A 20,668-nucleotide genomic window follows, 5' to 3' on the forward strand; every position below is an offset into this window, starting at 1 on the left:
GCTGTGTGGTAGGCAGGATTTGTAAACAGCATGATTTGTTTTGACCGTTGTAACATATTTACGACAGGCGCTTGTGCTCCCGACCTTCCAATTCTCCCACAGGCCATATCTATCTATCTATCTATCTATATATATGTATATATATATATATATATATATATATATATATATATATATATATATATATATATATATATATGCCAGGTGAGGATATTCCCTCAGAGACCCAGTCCTCTGTTCTTAACGCTACCTCGCTAACGCGGGAAATGGCGAATAGTTTGAAAGAAAGAAAAGATATATATATATACGTGTGTGTGTGTGTGTGTTTGTGTGTGTGTGTGTGTGTTGTGTGTGTGTGTGTGTGTGTGTGTGTGTGTGTCGACTGTGAGCTGTATTTAATTTTTTGGTTGACTTTGTCAGCAAATACCTAAGATCGCTCGCATCACATTTTTTTTTGCGCTTTATGAATGTTATTCATGAATAAAGACAGTGAATGGAGGTGACTTCGTTTAATTTAGACGACGGCGAAGTTAATAAATGCGTTACTTTAGCTATGGAGGCCATGCATGACACTGGCCAGCCTGCCTATACATGACCCAGAACGCCTGTGACGTAAGCACCTCGTCTTATCTGTACGTTTTCAAACTCCCCCTTCTCCCCCTCTCTCTCTCTCTCTCCTTCGTTTTGTATTTCGCTTACTCCTCCTCCCCACTTCGGTCTTCGTTTTCTATTTCTCCTACTCCCCCCTCACTTCGGTGATCGTTTTCTCTTTCTCCTACCCCCCCCCCCCTCCCACTTCGGTTTTCGTTTTCTATTTCTTCTAGTCCCCCCCACTTCGGTCTTCTCCGCCGCCTACCCCCATCCCTTCGTTTCCCCGCTCCCGAGACCTTGCGTTCTGTGGGGGGCGTTACCGTAGGCGTCACAGCGAAGGTCGTCGTCGTCCAGGGTGACGCGTGACGGAGGCGGATCTATAACACACACGCACACACACACCTGATATCACCTTACCGGATCTGTATCCCTCCCTCACACCCACCCACTGACCTCATGGTAGGGCCTCCTCACTCCCCTCACCCCCCACACCTGATGACAATGTTGATGTTGGCACATGATGATTGATGTTGACGTCAGTTCAGGTCTTGATGAGTGTGGCGGATCTTCAGTGGTTCCTGACGCGTAGAGGGAAGCATCAATCGATTCCGTTGGTTGAGTATCGCGTTCGTAATGCCACCAGGTCTTCTGTTACCTGTCCGTCTTTCTGTTACCTGTCCTTTTTCTGTTACCTATCATTTTTTTCTGTTACCAGTCCTTTCTGTTGCGTGTCCTTACCTGTCCTTCTCTCACGTACCCCCAAGTACCCTATATTTGTGGCTTTAGAAATGGTTTTAGAGAGAGAGAGAGAGAGAGAGAGAGAGAGAGAGAGAGAGAGAGCCGCGACGTCCTTCCCTACTCTCAGCATCCCTACTGCAGGTATTGTTATGGGGCGGTCCCCCACGGGTGGCCTGGGCCTGTCTGCAGCAGATACAAGACTCGACAACTTTGGGTGTAAACGGAGACGGGCGCCTGAGTGCATTTTGAGCGTCCGTCTCCTGGGGGTTCCCTCCGTCGTGTTGAGTGCAACACACACGTGAGGCGCATCGCTGGGCGCCGCCCCATCACGGTTCCGCTCCCTGTGGTAGGCGTCGACGGGGGTGATGTGGGGTGCGTCTCTCTCTCTCTCTCTCTCTCTCTCTCTCTCTCCCCTCCTCCCTCGCTCAGTGGCGGTCTGCTGCCTTTCCGTCAGGTGGTTAGCGAAGGAGAGGACGTGGAGAGAGAGAGAGAGAGAGAGAGAGAGAGAGAGAGAGAGAGAGAGAGGAGGCGTGGATGCACAACGATCTTGGTGTGGAGATTTATTTTTTTTTTATGCTACCTCAGACGGTACAGGGGCAGCTAAGGCCCTAATCAAGGCTGTCCCATTAATATATATATATATATATATATATATATATATATATATATATATACCTGAGCCAGCTACCCAGTTTTACCGACCAATCCACTAGGGGTGGATGAACACAAAGGTCTCATCTTGTGACCCAAGGATGTTCATATGGCAGGGATTCGAAGGTGGGAGGAAGTAAGCACACAAGATACCATATCGGTCAAGTCTCTTTTCACACATTTCGCATACATTCCCGCTTGGTGAATTCGATCCGTCAATTTCATCATCTACGGAAATATTTCTTCGTATCATTTTTAAAAAAAGTTTCCAGTATTGTCCTTTTAGTCTCTGGACCCATTCCTACACTCACTGGCTCTCTTAGAAATCTAGTGTATCTGTCCTTATCGCAACCAGCTAGTCCATTTCGTATTTTGTCGTACGAAGATTCCCCCTCCCCCCCCCGAAATCTTTATAAAGGTAACTTTAAAAAGGTAATTGGAGTGTTTTTAATTCCTCGTTGTTACCTAGACCTTCCAATTTTAGGCCACCATTGTTACCTTTTTTTTTTCTACCACTCCGGCTGGTCTGTGTGCCTCTTTAAATAAGGGAGACACACTCAGGGTATTCAGGTTTAGGTCACACACACGTACCGTAAATTTTTGTGATGCCTATCATCCATCCTGATGCTCAGTGCCGCTCCTCCGCTGACGTACTGCATCAACTACTCTCTAACGTTGTGTGTCATTCACTATGTGGGATTACGTCGTGTGTTGTATGGGGAGAGAGTTTTTACACTTGTACTGCCCTGTGTGTGTGTGTGTGTGTGTGTGTGTGTGTGTGTGTGTGTGTGTGTGTACACGTCATTAACGAAGCTTGAATTTGACTTATTACTTTCTTTGCAGGATTGCGTTGGTCGCCGCATGCGGCGTGTGCTTGATTGGAGCCGACAGGGTGCGGCTGTGGCGTTCGAGGGGAACCAACACCGTCACTTCGTCTACGCTGGCCTGGCTTGGCCCCTCCGAGAAGGTGCCGGAACACGCAGTCCCCATCAGCGAGGACAGTCCCGAGGGCCCCTTCTGGTGTCGGGGTAGGCGCAGGGGGACGGAGATCCCCGGTGTGCTTGGGGATGATGGGATCTGCGTGGTGCCCTTCCTGAGGAAGATACACAAACTGGATAGGTTCGACATCCTGATCTCGCTGAATGGATCCGCACGGCTGCACCTGACACCCTGGGACAAGTACACAGCCAAGCCTGAGAACGCCATCCTCTCACCGGACATGATGCTGGTGGTGGCCCCAGTTGACTCCAGCCCGGGCTCCCCCCTTATGGTGGGGTATGTGGGACGGGGCCTTAGGGAAAGGAAGGCCATCATGTTTCATGGCAACACAATCAGGCGGGCGGAGAAGGCTTATATATTGGTGGAGGAGGAACCCCAAAGCTACTCCCTCAATAACATCGCCTTTGAAGTCTCGCGCCAGAAGATCGCCGAAAGCAACATTACGCTGAAGACCCTCACCCTCGAGAACCCTGGCGAGGAGGAGGCCGAGGTGTCGCAGCTGGTCACGTACGACGCGCGAGAAAGGCAGTATTGGGGCAACGTCATGGGCACGGTAACGGCACTGATTGCCACCATAACAAGCCCCCAGGACGCCCCAGTCGCCATGCCTTCTCCGGATACCCCGATCTCGCTCATGTGGGGCATCAACAACAACCTGGCGCGTGTGGACACCATCACGCTGGTTCACACCCTCCCTGCTGGCGTGGGCGTCGAAGTGCACCTGGAAGGGACAGTGAGGCATTACGAGGCTCCCTATACAGGCACCCTGACCTCGCACTATGCTGACGGCACCGACCAGGCCCGAAGTATCTTCTCGCTCCACACACACGAAGCGCTGGTAGGCGTCGCCGCCGTGTACAGGCGTTACTATGACATAGAGAATGGCACGGATGTGGATCTCCCCGAGTTTACCGATCTTCTGTACGAGCTCACGACTACAACCACCACCACCACCACCACAACCACCACAACAACCACCACCACCACCACACCGCCTCCCACGACGACCACCACCACAACAGAACCGCCTACCACCACCACCACGCTGGAACCCACCACAGAGCCCATGACGGAATTTCCGACCGAACCGGAGGTCGACGTGTCGTTTCACTCCGAGTCGAAGTTGCTGTCTGAAACCAACCCGGAGACCTACCGTCGGGCGGACCTGACCGAGGAGGAGAAAGACGACAACAACCAGGCTGTGACCAACAGACCAGCCGACCGAATCCTCTCTGCCATCGCGTCCATCTTCGCAACGCTTGCCTTTAGATACTACACCTCCTTCATCGTGTGAAATCAGTGTGTGTGTGTGTGATCAGCTGCACGATCAGCTGGCCCATTGCTTCCACGGACGGTCGTACTGAACGGGGACGTCCTAGTACACTTACTAGACATTAAGCTTTGTCAAATATGAACCTTTTATAGTTTGGGGGTATATATATATATATATATATATATATATATATATATATATATATATATATATATATATATAAGCAAGTGCAGAGAAGTTATATATATTTTTTTCTTACATTATGAGGAAGGAAACAAACATCCCTGTATATATTTATATGTTGGTCCACATATTGGATGGTGTATGTGCTTTTGTCGTGATGTTCCTCTACCATGTTGCTTGAGGGGGTCGTACATTTGTTATTACTATTTGTGTGTTGCGGGGAAAGACGTGTTCTTCTTCGTGTTGTGTGATACCCCCGCTTCACCTGAAGCCTATAACGAGTTCAGTGGGGCCCCGATTACACCACGGAATGGAAAAAGTTCTCGTTGGTGTAGGGAATACATGTTATCCCGTTGGGAAGTGACTTATCGAGGCTGGAGGTGCAAATTCTAACAAGCATCCCGTGTGTGTGTGTGTGTGTGTGTGTGTTAGGGAGGCTGAGGAGGACCAGTACCCCTGAAAGATATGTGCCAGAATTGTACCTGTAATGTTCCTGGGAGGGATGAGATGGTGTTGTGTTAGCATGAGTCATTTCAAGGCAGACGACCACCGTGTTTCTTAGGAGTCACGGAGATGACGGTGTAGAGAAATGATTTAGGTGACAACCAAGTGTTGATATGATCATAGCATACCATAGGGAGTATAATCCTGTATTGGTTTTATGAGATGACTGTCCTTTGAGGCTTGAAATCAAAGGTTGATAAATTCTGTGGAATTCTCATTCTAATGAATTATGATGGAAAAATCTGAACATTCACTTGGGAAATTCAAGAGTTGAACGGTCGTCCATGTCTTAAATAATTACTCTTAATTAATTTAGAAAGTAGATTGCGATCGGAAAGCTATTCCTTATTGTGCCAGAAACGTGGGTGAATATTAGTTACTAATGTTTCACTAGACAGGAAGTAGGGAGAGCGCCTGCTTACGGTGAGGTGTATGTGGTGATAGCAATCCTCTTGTTTAACTTACCTTGGCCGCTGTGTCGTAGCGACGGACGTAAGATGTACTCAAAAAGGACTCTACAGACTCGTAGATTCTGCTTCCCATTGCCATCAGGTACGGCAGAGTCACACGACTGCACGAGAATCGTGGTTTTGAACTTGGCATCCACGGGGTTGGCAGGTCGTTTTGGGATTTCTTGAGCAGTTCGGGAAATAGGAGGTATGTTCGGGAAATAGGAGGTATTCGATGTTTTCAGCACATTGGGGCTGTTGCTACGACCCCCTCTGCTGTGTAGGCCAGGTTTTCGCGCCACGTCCAGACGATTCTTTGCCGCAACGGCTTTTTCTTTTTTTTTTTGTGAGTTGCTGTTGGTCAGCGGAGATCTTACTTTTCTTTTCGCTACGAGTAGCAGGGAGTCGTAAAGTGTGTTTGTGTGTTATATACAAGCAGGAGGTGTCTGTGTTGTCGTTAGTCAGGGGGTTATGATTGGAAACAAGTTCTTTGAATTTTTTTTGTTATTGTGAAGATGGCGTGGTTTCATTTTACCTCTTGCTTGCTTTATTAGTTAACATGCTGTTTGGTGTCCTCTACTTCCTTACTTCATCTCGTTTAGTTTACATTTTTGCTTTGCATATTACAAAGAAAGTTTTCCCCCCTTTTTTTCTTCTTCCAAAACTTTGATACTAAGAATGCTTTTCATTTTGTAAGTCGTTTGTAGATTTAATTCAAGAATTTCTGTTATGGAGAACGCTTCTCGCGTTTGATCAGCTAATGTGTGAATGATGAAGGTGCTGTTCGCATCTGTTTCTTGCCGGAATGTGTGGATGTATATTCACTGTGATTCATGTTATTTGTTGTACACATACAGTGAAAAGAGAAAGAAATCAGTGTTCAGAAGGGTTGATGCATCAATTGAAATAAATCTCGATAGGTTAGTTGTACGCGTGGTGGGTAGTGTATGAATTTTTAAGTCTCTATCCACGGGAATGGACGTGTTCTATCTATCTATCCGTTCGTCTGTTCTTTCCACACGAACTTGGGTTATTGAATTTTTGTTCACTGTATCTGATAATTGATATAACTGACTTCAGCTTCTTGTGGTGTTTCTGTGGTTGGTAAAGAGGTATTTTATATATACGTATATTATGTATCTATCTGTCTATATATATATATTTTTTTTTTCATTGAGGTTCCAGGGGTTGATGGGGGAGGTCATTTTTTATTCATGGGAGATTCAAGACTCAGTCGTTGTCAGATGGCGTTGGTTTGGTTAGTGGTGGTGGTGGAGAGAGAAGAGAGAGAGAGAGAGAGAGAGAGAGAGAGAGAGAGAGAGAGAGAGAGAGAGAGAGAGAGAGAGAGAGAGAGAGAGACTAGGTAAGGGGAAGGGGGCAGGCTTTGCCAGAGGTTTGACTTCGTTCTTTTGGCATCAAGTTTGACTCGTGTGTCAGCGACCGTCCATACGACTTGCTTGACGTTTGATCAATAATCTCATCCTTCATTGTTGTCGTGTGTTGTAGCCTCCTTGAACACGATGGTACGACCCTTGAACATTGACGGTACGACGTTTGGTCATGACGGTACGACTCTTGATCATGTGACGGTACGACCCTTGGGCATATGATGGTAGTGTGGCTTATAACTTGACCCCTCTAAATGTCATGTCAGAGGTCACCCTCAAACCCAAAGGGTAAGTAAAGTCGTGCTCAAAGGTCGGACCGTCGTGTTCTATGGTCATAAAGTCGTGCTCAAAGGGTTCCGTGACATGGCCAACTGACGCGAGTCGTGTATTGGTCATCGACCGGAAGAGACCTTGAGGTACTGGTCAGGTCAGCTGATGGTAGTAAGGTTTTAAGAATGTGAAGGTACCAGGGTAGGATACCAGGGGAAGGGAAGGTACTAGGGTAGGATACCAGGGGATGGGAAGGTACCAGGTAGGGATACAAGGGGATGGGAAGGTACTAGGGTAGGATACCAGGGGATGGGAAGGTACCAGGTAGGGATACCAGGGGATGGGAAGATACTAGGGTAGGGATACAAGGGGATGGGAAGGTACTAGGGTAGGATTACCAGGGGATGGGAAGGTACTAGGGTAGGATTACCAGGGGATGGGGAGGTACTAGGGTAGGATACCAGGGGATGGGAAGGTACCAGGTAGGGATATCAGGGGATGGAAAGGTACCAGGGGGTAGGATACTGAATGAACCGCCTACCATTCATAGGCTATACAATGGTCAGTTGACCATACAACCCACCACAGTGGTTTTTTAACCACTAACGAATAACCTTTGACCTGTAATCGAGTTAATTTTTTTATTATTTTTTTCTTCCAACTTGCACCTCCCCACAGAGAAAGGTTGTATATGTTAAGACGAAATGAGTCTCTTCCTCTCAGTCTTTGTTGTGAATATGTATTCACATGGAATTTGGAGAGAATATATATATATATATATATATATATATATATATATATATAATCAAGCCTGCTTTCTTTTTTTTGCTAAAGGTGCAGAATATTTTTGCCTCATTTCTAGTTTCAGCTTTACTGCAGAAACTTTCCAATTATGTCCTAAATGATTATGTGTTTATGTTTGTGAAAGTTGAGAAGGAAAAATAAAGGTTGATTGTATGGTGTATCAATACAGTTCCATTCTTGTAATATAGCAATTATATAGTGTATATATATTAAAAAAAAAATACATACGGCATTCTGATGCATAGAATACTATAGCTTTCGGTTTATAGATATAGATAGTGTTGTAGAACAGTAATGAGGTCAAAACATTAGAAGGCGATCAAAAGTAAAAGATTCAACAACCAAAGAAACACTTGTTTGTAAGTACTGCATGGTTGTTTACAATATGATGCTGTGAACTGTGGTTCCTGTTAGCTTTGGCCCCCAGTTAGCTGAGGTCTTCATTGCAGTCCCTGTTATCTGTGGCCCAAGTTAGCTGAGGTCTTCATCTGTGGTCCCCGTTAGCTGTGGCTCTAATTAGCTGAGGTCTTCATCTGTGGTCCCAGTTAGCTGAGGTCTTCATCTGTGGTCCCAGTTAGCCGAGGTCTTCATCTGTGGTCCCAGTTAGCCAAGGGTCTTCATCTGTGGCCCCAGTTAGCTGGGGTCTTCATCTGTGGCCCCAGTTAGCTGGGGTCTTCATCTGTGGTCCCAGTTAGCTGGGGTCTTCATCTGTGGTCCCAGTTAGCTGAGGTCTTCATCTGTGGTCTCAGCTGAGATCATCATCTGTGGTCCCAGTTAGCTGAGATCATCATCTGTGGTCCCAGTTAGCTGAGATCATCATTTGTGGTCCCAGTTAGCTGAGATCATCATCTGTGGTCCCAGTTAGCTGAGATCATCATCTGTGGTCCCAGTTAGCTGAGATCATCATCTGTGGTCCCAGTTAGCTTAGGTCTTCATCTGTGGTCCCAGTTAGCTTAGATCATCATCTGTGGTCCCAGTTAGCTTAGGTCTTCATCTGTGGTCCCAGTTAGCTTAGATCATCATCTGTGGTCCCAGTTAGCTTAGGTCTTCATCTGTGGTCCCAGTTAGCTGAGATCATCATCTGTGGTCCCAGTTAGCTGAGATCATCATCTGTGGTCCCAGTTAGCTTAGATCTTCATCTGTGGTCCCAGTTGGCTGGGGTGTTCGTTGTTGGTCCCTTTGCATAACATATGTCGCCGTTGTTGCCTTTCCTGTGACAACGGTAGTATTCCTTTTTTTTTTTTTTTGTACATAGGCTATTCTTCATAGGAAGTATGAATGTGTGAACTAGTCAGGCTGTGATACGGATGTATAACTCTTGGGGGAAGAGGAAGAAGGAGGAGAGAGAGTTGAGTGGGGAGCCTGCTATCACATCAGTTGAGGGGGGATGCTGGCTTGCCTCCACATCAGTTGAAGGGGGGATGCTGGCTTGCCACCACATCAGTTGAAGGGGGATGATGGCTGCCACCACATCAGTTTAAGGGGCTGCCTGCTACCACATTCAGTTGTGGAGGAGCTATCACTGTATAAGTTGAGGGGGATGCTGCCACCATATCAGTTGTGGGGGGAGATTCCACCATATCAGTTAAGGGAGTGGCTGCTATCCCACCAGTTGAGGAGGGCTGGCTGCCACCACATCAGTTGTGGGGGAGGTGCCACCACATCAGGTGAGGGGAGCATCCACCACTTCAGTTGTGGGGGAGATGCCACCACATCAGGTGAGGGGAGCTTCCACCCCATCAGTTGTGGGGGAGATGCCACCACATCAGGTGAGGGGAGCTTCCACCACATCAGTTAAGGGGCGAGCTGCTGCTACCACATTAGCCAGAACAAGAATCTCAAAGAAAAAGTCCGTCACTGTATCGATGGTCAAAGGGACGATCCTCGCCCCTCCCTTCACGTCGATGGTCATAGGACATTCCTCTCCTCCTCCCGTCGATGGCGGGAAGGACGTGCTCATCCGCTGTAGGAAGTTGCGATTGCTGGGGCTGAAAGAGGGCCAAGTGCAGCGCCTTCCCTCTCCATTCCTCCATGTCCCCACCTCCGACATATTGAAAGATGCTGCTCTTCCACTCTTTGTGTACATTGTTTCCTTTTTTGAGTTTAGAAAAATGTGTAATGTACTAATGAGGTCATGAGAACTCGTGTGTGTTTCTCCCCTTCATTCATTCATTCATTCATTTCCTTCCCTTAAAATTACAGATCTTTCCGGAACTTTAAATAAAAGTACACATGTTTAGAAATGTGTTTTGTTTTTTACCCTGAGGGACACTATATGGCATCAGATCTAAAACACACAAGAGGACTTTAACCCATGGAATCAAAATAATAAATTATACACAGCTGGTCCTCATGATTCATGGAAATTAAAGAAACAGAGGTCAACCAATTCCTTTCTTCATGTGCTAAGCTCACTGCCTACTACCTTAGGTGAACGCATTCACACTACTGCAAGGGTAAAGACTCTCTCCCTGTAGCACACATTATAATCACACTAATACCTCTTGTATACAATCTTAATACTGACTCATACTTGCACTCACACACTCAAACCTAATTGAAATACTTTTCCACCTTCCTGGCATCAGATTGCATCTAACTGGCGACCTTCCCAACAGGATACATATAATGTGATCAGAACTTTTCTAATAGTAAAAGGTTATGAGACAAGACCCTCTCATAAACTGTATGCAAAAGAAAAATGAGACTGAACAGTTTAGAGGAATTTTGTGAAAAATTAAGGTACTAGGAATGCCATATGACTATACAAACATACAAGAAAGAGGAATAAATCTATCAAAAAATAAGATAAAAGATTAAATGAACGAAAAAAAACAACTAATGAATGCAGGTTATACAATGAAAAACTGACAAGATAGAAAAGCAGAAAATAATGAACACACACGACGAAGTAAACTATTTCCTTGTTCTACTTTTCTACACAATAAAGTCGACCTATGGTAAGAAAAAACATCCCTTGCAGCTCTGCCCAACAGCCGTGCAACAGCCCAACGCCGGACCTCTGGTTCTGAGTGATCACCCCCTCCATCCTACCTGCCTACAGGCACCACGTCGCACCCTGGCCAGCTCTGTGTGGCTACTGCGACTCCCTGAACACTTACTCCACACTCTCCACCCACAAGTGGGGATGCTCCACCACCTCTGGGCTCACACTCCTAGGGTCCCCTACATCGGATGACGTGGGTATCTTCATGATGGTGCTGAACTGATGGCACGAGATGGGGTCCTCTGGTGTCACGAGAAGGGGTCCTCTGGTGTCACGGGAAGGGGTCCTCTGGTGTCACGGGAAGGGGCCCTCTGGTGTCACGAGACGGGGCCCTCTGGGGACACGAGACGGGGCCCTCTGATGTCTCTGAAATGATGAATCTTGAGTTGGTGACACAAGTCATCCCTCGGTCTATGTTAGGTCAATTAACAGGGTCTTAGCCTCTCACTCTATTACCCCATTCATTCCCACACACACACACTCCATCACTCCATCGCTCCCACAACCAACTCTCCATCCCTCTCACCTCCAACACCCCTGATACTGGGGGCACACATCACAGGGATATGCTGCTACACCGCCACCTCCACCCACCTCCTCTCTCTCTCTGGGGTTAATGGGGTTAATCATTTTGGATAGAAACTTTCCCCTGCGTTGCCTCAGGTCAAAGAGAGAGAGAGCTGATTATACAGTGGGGTCAGAAACCCTATCTAATCTGCATATATTATATAATACACGACTTTATATCCCTCACAACCTTCATGCTCTACAAACGCTCGTCTCTGTGTAGTTAACTTAACCATCATGCACTGTTAACTGCTCGACCCTACAGCATCCCTAACCATCATGCACCATAACTGCTCGACCCTACAGCATCCCTAACCATCATGTACCGTAACTGCTCGACCCTACAGCATCCCTAACCATCATGTACCGTAACTGCTCGACCCTACAGCATCCCTAACCATCATGCACCGTAACTGCTTGACCCAACAGCATCCCTTAATGCTTCATCTACTAATACTGCTCGGCGCCTCACCTCTGGGAAGCCATGACGTTTTCGTCTTTAATAACAGTCGATCACCAGATCTCCCATACCCCACTCGACCTCTCACCCCATATAGCCCTCGGGGACCCCATATCCCATAATACTCGACTCCTTCCCGGCTATAATTCTCGACAGCCCCGCCTGCTATAATAATACTCGATGGTATGATAGTGCCCCTCGCTCGTACCTTATACCTCTCGCAGCCTCCTGTAATCCTTGACCTCTCATCTCCCACGAAACTCAGCATCCGAACTTCTATAAGGTCCCAGCGGCGTGGGCGCGGGGCGTGGGCGCGGCCTGGTGGCTTAGCCTTATTTAGTCCCACATCGAACCATGTGTGCAGCCGTAGGGGGGTCTTGCTATTACCCTCCCACGCCCTCATTATACCTCCCACGCCCTCATCATACCTCCCACACCAACATTATACCTCCCACGTCATCGTTATACCTCCCACACCCTCATCATACCACCCCCACGCCCTCATTATACCATCCACATCCTCAATATACCTTCCACACCCTCATCATACCTTCCCCACCCTCAATATACGTTCCACATCCTCATCATACCTTCCCCACCCTCAATAAACCTTCCATACCCTCAATATACCTTCCACGCCCTCAATATACCTTCCCCACCCTTGATAAAGGGTGATATACCTTCCACACCCTCGACATACCTTCCAAACCCTCAATATACATTCCACACCCCCATCATACCATCCACACTCTCAATATACTTCCCACAACCTCAATAAACCTTCCTCACCCTCAATATACCTTCCACGCCTTCAATATACCTTCCACACCCTCAATATACCTTCCACGCCCTCAAAATACCTTCCACGCCTTCAATATATCTTCCACACCCTCAATATACCTTCCACGCCCTCAATATACCTTCCACACCCTCAATATACCTTCCACGCCTTCAATATACCTTCCACACCCTCAATATACCTTCCACGCCCTCAAAATACCTTCCACGCCTTCAATATATCTTCCACACCCTCAATATACCTTCCACGCCCTCAATATACCTTCCACACCCTCAATATACCTTCCACGCCCTCAATATACATTCCACGCCCTCAATATACCTTCCACGCCCTCAATATACCTTCCACGCCTTCAATATACCTTCCACACCCTCAATATACCTTCCAAACCCTCAATACACGTTCCTCGCCCTCAATATACATTCCACGCTGTCAGTATATCTTTCACGCCCTCATCATACCTCCCACAACCTCAATATACCTTCCACGCCCTCAATATACCTTCCACACCCTCAATATACCTTCCACGCCCTCAATATACCTTCCACACCCTCAATATAACTTCCACGCCCTCAATATACCTTCCACGCCTTCAATATACCTCCACACCCTCAATATACCTTCCACACCCTCAATATACCTTCCACGCCCTCAATATAACTTCCACGCCTTCAATATACCTTCCACACCCTCAATATACCTTCCACACCCTCAATATACCTTCCATGCCCTCAATATACCTTCCCCGCCCTTGATATACCGTCTACACCCTGACTATACCTTCCACACCTTCAATATACCTTCCAAACATTCATCATACCTTACAAAGCCTCATCATACCTTCCACAACTTCAATATACCTTCCAGACCCCCTTCATACGTTTCAGACCCCATCAAACCTTCCAGGCCCCCATCATACCTTCCACACTCTCAATACACCCTCCACACCTTCAATATACCTTTCACACCCTCAGTATACTTTCCACACCCTTAATATACATCCCATTCCCTAAATATACCTTTCACACACTAAATATAAATTCCAGAATCGTAATATACCTTCCACGCCCTCAATATACCTTCCACACCCTCAATATACCTTCCACGCCCTCAATATACCTTCCACGCCTTCAATATACCTTCCACACCCTCAATATACCTTCCAAACCCTCAATACACGTTCCTCGCCCTCAATATACATTCCACGCCGTCAGTATACCTTTCACGCCCTCATCATACCTCCCACAACCTCAATATACCTTCCATGCATTCAATATACCTTCCACACCCTCAATATACCTTCCACGCCCTCAATATACCTTCCACACCCTCAATATACCTTCCACGCCCTCAATATACTTTCCACACCTGCAATACACCTTCCACACCCTCAACATATCTTCCACACCCTCAATATACCTTTCATGACCTCAGTATACCTTCCATGCCCCAATATACCTTCCCCACCCTTGACATACCGTCCACACCCTGAATATACCTTCCACACCCTCAATATACCTTCCACACCTTCAATATACCATCAACGCCCTCAATATACCTTCCACGCCCTCAATATACCTTTCATGACCTCAGTATACCTTCCATGCCCCAATATACCTTCCCCACCCTTGATATATCGTCCACACCCTGAATATACCTTCCACACCCTCAATATACCTTCCACGCCTTCAATATACCTTCCACGCCCTCAATATACCTCCCATAAACTCAATAAACCTTCCACACCCTCAATATACGTTCCACACCCTCATCATACCACCCACACCCTCAATATACCTTCCACACCCTCAATATACCTTCCACGCCCTCAATATACTTTCCACATCCTCATCATACCTCCCACACCCTCAATATGCCTTCCACATCCAATTATAACTTCCACATCCTCATTATACCTTCCACACCCATATTATACCTCCTACACCCTTATTATACCTTCCACACCATTAACATACCTTCCACGCCTTCAGTATACCTTCTACACCCTCAATATACCTTCCACGCCTTCAATATACATTCCACGCCGTCAATACACCTTTCACACCGTCATCATACCTCCCACACCCTCAATATACCTTCCACGCCCTCATTATACCATCCACATCCTCAATATACTTTCCACACTCTCATCACACCTTCTCCACTCTCAATATACCTCCCACACACTCAATATACCTTCCATAACCTCATCATACCTTCCCCACCCTCAATAAACCTTCCACACCCTCAATATACCTTCCACACTTCCAATATACGTTCCACACCCTCAATATACGTTCCACACCCTCATCATACCATCCACACCCTCATTATACCTTCCATGCCCTCAATATACCTTCCCCATCCTTGATATACCTTCCACACCCTGAATATACCTTCCATACCCTCAATATACCATTTACACCCTCAATATACCTTCAACACCCTCAATATACTTTGCATGCCCTCAATATGCCTTCCCCAAGCTCAATATACCTTCCATGACCTCAATATACCTTCCACACCCTCAATATACCTTCCATGACCTCAATATACCTTCCACACCCTCAATATACCTTCCACACCCTCAATATACCTTCCACGCCCTTAATATACCTTTCACGCCATCAATATACCTTCCACACCCTCAATATACCTTCCACGCCCTTAGTATACCTTTCACGCCACCAATATACCTTCCACATCCTCAATACATCTTCTACACCCTCATCATACCTTCCAAACCCTTGTCATGCCTTAAAAACTCTCATCATATCTTCCACACCCTCAACATAACTTCTACGTTCTCGTCATACCTTCCACACCTTCAATATACCTTCCCCATCATACGTTCCAGGCTCCAATCATACCTTCCAGGTCCCCATCATACGTTCCAGGCCCCTATCATACCTTCCAGGCTCCCATTATATCTTCCAGGCTCCCATCATACCTTCCAGGCTCCCGTCATACCTTTCAGGCTCCCATCATACCTTCCAGTCCCCCATCATACCTTCCAGGTTCCCATCATACCTTCCACACTCTCAATACACACTCCACACCCTCAATATACCTTCCACACCCTCAACATACCTCCTACGTTCTCATTATACCTTCCGTACCTTCAATAAACCTTCTAGGCTCCCATTATACGTTCCAGGCTCCCATCATACCTTCCAGGTTCCCATCATACCTTCCAGTCCCTCATCATACCTTCCAGGCCCCCATCATTCCTTCCACAACCTCAATATACCTTCCACACCCTTAATATACATTCCAAACCCTTAATATACTTTCCACACATTCACTACACCCTCCACGCCCTCATCACTCCTTCCATACCATCATCATACATTCCACGCCCCCATCATACCTTCGACACTTTTAGTATACCTTCCACACCCTTAATATACCTTCCACTCCCTCAGTATACCTTGCACACTCTGAACATACCCTCCACACCCTCAATATACCATCCACACCCTCAATACACTTTCCACACCCCTAATATACCTTCCACGCCCTTAATATACCTTCCACACCCTGAATATACCTTCCACATCCCCAGTATACCTTGCCCGATCTCAATATACCTTCCATGCCCTCAATATACCTTCCCCACCCTTGATATACCTTCCACACTCAATATACCTTCCACGCCTTCAATATACCTTCCATGACCTCAATATGCCTTCCACACCCTCATCATACCTTAAGAACTATCATCATACCTTCCACACTCTCAAAATACCTTCTACGTCCTCATCATACCTTTCACACTTTCAGTATACCGTTCAGGCCCCCATCATTCCTTCCAGGCTCCCATCATACCTTCCAGGCCCCCATCATACCTTCCACACTCTCCAAACACCCTCCACACCCTCAATATACCTTACACATCCTCAATACACCTTCTACACCCATAATATACCTTCCACGCCCTTAATATATCTTTCATGCCATCCATATACCTTCCACACCCTCATCATACCATCCACACCCTCAATGTACCTTCCATGACCTCAATATACCTTCCCCACCCTTGATATACCTTCCACACCCTGAATATACATTACCCGCCCTCAATATACCTTCCATGCCCTCAGCATACCTTCCAAGCCCTCAATATACCTTCCCCACCCTTGATATACCGTCCAAACCCTGAATATACCTTCCACAACCTCATTATACCTTCCATGACCTCAATATACCTTCCACATCCTTAATATACCTTTCACGCCATCAATATACCTTCCACACCCTCAATATACCTTCCACACCCTCACAATACCTTCCAAACCCTCATCATACCTTAAAAACCCTCACCATACCTTCCACACCCTTAATATACCTTCCAGAATCGCAGTATACCTTCCACACCCTCAACATACTTTCCACACCTTCAATATATCCTCCACTCCCTCATCACTCCTTCCATGCCATCATCATACATTCCACGCCCCATCATACCTTCGACACTTTTAGTAAACCCTCCACACCCTTGATGTACCTTCCACACCCTCAATATACCTTCCACACTCTCAACATACCCTCCACACCCTTAATACACCTTCCACACCCCAAAGATACGTTCCACGCCCTTAATAAACCTTCCAAACCCTGAATATACCTTCCATGTCCTCACTATACCTTCCATGCCCTCAATATACCTTCCCCACCCTTGATATACCGTCCACACCCTGAATATATCTTCCACACCCTCGATATACCTTCCATATCTTCAATATACCTTCAACACCCTCAATATACCTTGCATGCCCTTAATATACCTTCCACGCCCTTAACATACCTTTCACGCCATTAATATACCTTCCACACCCTCAATATACCATCCACACCCTCATCATACCTGCTAAACCCTGATCATACGTTTCACACTCTCAATTCACCCTTCACACCCTCAATATACCTTCCACACCCTTAATATACATTCCATACCCTTACTATACCTTCCACACTCGCAATATACCTTCCAAGCCCTCAACATACTTTCCACACCTTCAACATACCCTCCACGCCTCATCACTCCTTCCATACCGTCATCATACATTCCACGCCCACCATCATACCCTCGACGCTTTTAGTATACCCTCCATACCCTTAATATACTTTCCACATCCTCAGTATACCTTCCACACTCTCAACATACCCTCCATACCCTAAATATACCATCCACACCCTTAATACACCTTCCACACCCCTAACATACTTTCCAAACCCTTATTATACCTTCCATGTCCTCAATATACCTTCCACGCCCTTATCATACCTTCCACGTCCTCAATATACCTTCTACGCCCTTAGTATACTTTCCACGCCCTTAGTATACCTTCCACGCCCTTAGTATACCTTCCACGCCCTCATCATACCTTCTACGCCCTCCTCATGATACCCAGGCCCCTATCTCTTATCTTACCTTCACGAAGGCTTTTATGGCCCCATTCCCCAAGGCCTCAATCAACATCTTCACTCCACCATCACAAACCGAGACACTCCCCTCCCCATCATCCCATTCCCGAACTCCCATGAAGACTCCTCATCTCGCTCACCCGGAAGCTATACTCTCTCTCTCTCTCTCTCTCTCTCTCTCTCTCTCTCTCTCTCTCTCTCTCTCTCTCTCTCTCACGAGGGTTTGGTCTCGCCGCGGGCGGCTGCGTTCCCATTTTCTCCTCTTCAGCGTCTCTGTGGCGGCGGCTCAGTTCACATCCAATTCCTGGCATCACCGTCCTTACAACCTAACCTAACCCACGGAGATCCTAAACACTTAAATCTAACCCCGTAAACTAGTCACCAAAATACTAAATCTAACCCCGTAAACTAGTCACCCAAATACTAAATCTAACCCCGTAAACTAGTCACCAAAATACTAAATCTAACCCCGTAAACTAGTCACCCAAATACTACATCTAACCACCTAACCTAGTCATCTATTATGTCCTAAATGTAACCACCTATCCTAGGTACCCAAATCCTAAATAAAACCACCTATCCTAGCTACGTACATCCTAAATAAAACCACCTATCCTAGTTACCTACATCCTAAATACAACCACCTATCCTAGTTACCTAAATCCTAAATATAACCACCTATCCTAGGTATCTGAATCGTAATTACAACCACCTATCCTAGGTATCTAATCCTGAACGTAATCACCTAACCTAGTCACCTAGGTCTACCAGAGGGCTGCCTCACCCGTCCTGGAGACCCCTCACCTTCCTCCAGCATAACCACCTAAATCCAACCACCTAACCAAGCCACCTAACCTAAACTTAACCACCTAAACAAGCCACCAAAAGCCTCAGTCTATATATATATATATATATATATATATATATATATATATATATATATATATATATATATACACACGTGTGTGTGTGTGTGTGTGTGTGTGTGTGTGTGTGTGTGTGTATGCTACCCATACGTTCAAGTTCTCGAATCATTCTTCTGCTCTGGGGTCGTTCCCTCGTTAACAAGGGTCGTACCGTCTTTTGCTCACGTGTCATGCCACCCCCCCACCTATACGCAGTCGTCACTACGTAAACTGGAATTAAGGAGCCAGATTACCTCTCGCCAGCTTCAACAACCTCGAAACAAGAGATCACAGGGTACAGATCATGATCATCATCATCATCATAATTACCATCATCATCATCATCATCATAACACCTCCACACCGTCAACATACCTTCCTCACTTTCATTATACCTCTCACACCCTCAATATACCTTCCACGCCCTCACCATGCCTTCCACACCCTTAATATATCCCCCCCCATACCCTCAATATACCTTCCACACACTCATTATACCTCCCACATACTCAATATACCTTCCTCACCTCCAATATACCTTCCACACCCTCACCATGCCTTCCACACCCTTAATATACCCCCCATACCCTCAATATACCTTCCACACACTCATTATACCTCCCACATACTCAATATACCTTCCTAACCCCCAATATACCTTCCACGCCCTCAATATGTGCTTATCCACATATCAGAGAGAAACAGGGATATAGAGAATCAAAGATTACGCGAAAATACACAATATACGTAAGACCATTCATACTATATACACAAAGCGTCTCGTACCACACATTCCTAGTAAAAAAAAACAAAAACAAACAAGAGCAAACACAGTTAACATCAACCTTAGTAGCCAAGGAACAGATGGAGCTGGGGAAAAAAAAAAAAAAAAGAGTTACGAGTTTCGTGGTCACACGAGAATTAACCCAAGAATCAGTAAAGGGGGATCCGATACGCTATAGAGGAAATATATATATATATATATATATACATAAGGTCGGAGGGTTCACACGAATACAGGAGTTTCGCGGAGAGAGCATCAAACCAGGATACAGAATGCTACAGAGAGAGAGAGAGAGAGAGAGAGAGAGAGAGAGAGAGAGAGAGAGAGAGAGAGAGAGAGAGAGAGTTGTAATCCGTTCCACTAACCAGTCTATCTGAACCAAACCTTTTTGTGGTTCTGGCTGGACACGACACTTCCCCCTCAGATAAGACCCTCCCTCCCTTTGGGGAAGGGGGTTGGTAGTTATCTCACGAGAGTTCGAGTCGAGAACGAAAATTTACAGCACGGATTTGGGCTTCGGGAGAGAGAGAGAGAGAGAGAGAGAGAGAGAGAGAGAGAGAGAGAGAGAGAGAGAGAGAGAGGAGAACCACTGTTTTGGAACTTCTGTTTGCCACACGGGCGATTGGCGCCGAGTGACACACCGTCCCCCCACTCCACAAAGTGGAGTAAGGGCGTTCCAAGGTGGTTCTTCCTCCTCCCTCCTCCTCACCCAGATCCCAGGTCCTGTACGCTACCAAGGGCGTCAGTCAGTCATCGACCAACCCATCGCCACGATGGAGACACGACGACCAGGAACTGGTAGATTGGTAGGACAGAGGCAACCAGCTCCCTTGGGGTATGCGCTGTTGCCCTCAACACCAGAAGATCCT

General features: G+C 46.5%; 1 protein-coding gene and 1 long non-coding RNA gene across 21 annotated transcripts in view; one reads left to right on the forward strand and one right to left on the reverse strand.

Moving 5' to 3' along the window:
• Nucleotides 1-10,093, forward strand: part of LOC139749210 (uncharacterized) — a 48,000-nt gene extending 37,907 nt beyond the window's left edge. For 3 of the 19 annotated variants that reach the window (XM_071662899.1, XM_071662901.1, XM_071662900.1), the window contains exon 2: nt 2,824-10,093. In XM_071662899.1, the coding sequence (XP_071519000.1) occupies nt 2,824-4,273 (1,450 nt within the window). In that variant the 3' untranslated portion in view covers nt 4,274-10,093. The remainder of the gene's footprint in view (nt 1-2,823) is intronic. The other 16 variants (XR_011712919.1, XR_011712915.1, XR_011712920.1 and 13 more) reach the window with 16 other exon arrangements.
• LOC139749212 (uncharacterized) overlaps nt 10,084-20,668 on the reverse strand; it is a 251,539-nt gene continuing 240,954 nt past the window's right edge. For both annotated transcript variants that reach the window (XR_011712925.1, XR_011712926.1), the window contains exon 5: nt 10,084-11,223. This is a non-coding gene — a long non-coding RNA (uncharacterized lncRNA). The remainder of the gene's footprint in view (nt 11,224-20,668) is intronic.

This window comes from Panulirus ornatus, chromosome 6 (genome assembly GCF_036320965.1).
Source record: "Panulirus ornatus isolate Po-2019 chromosome 6, ASM3632096v1, whole genome shotgun sequence".
Taxonomy (NCBI): domain Eukaryota; kingdom Metazoa; phylum Arthropoda; class Malacostraca; order Decapoda; family Palinuridae; genus Panulirus; species Panulirus ornatus.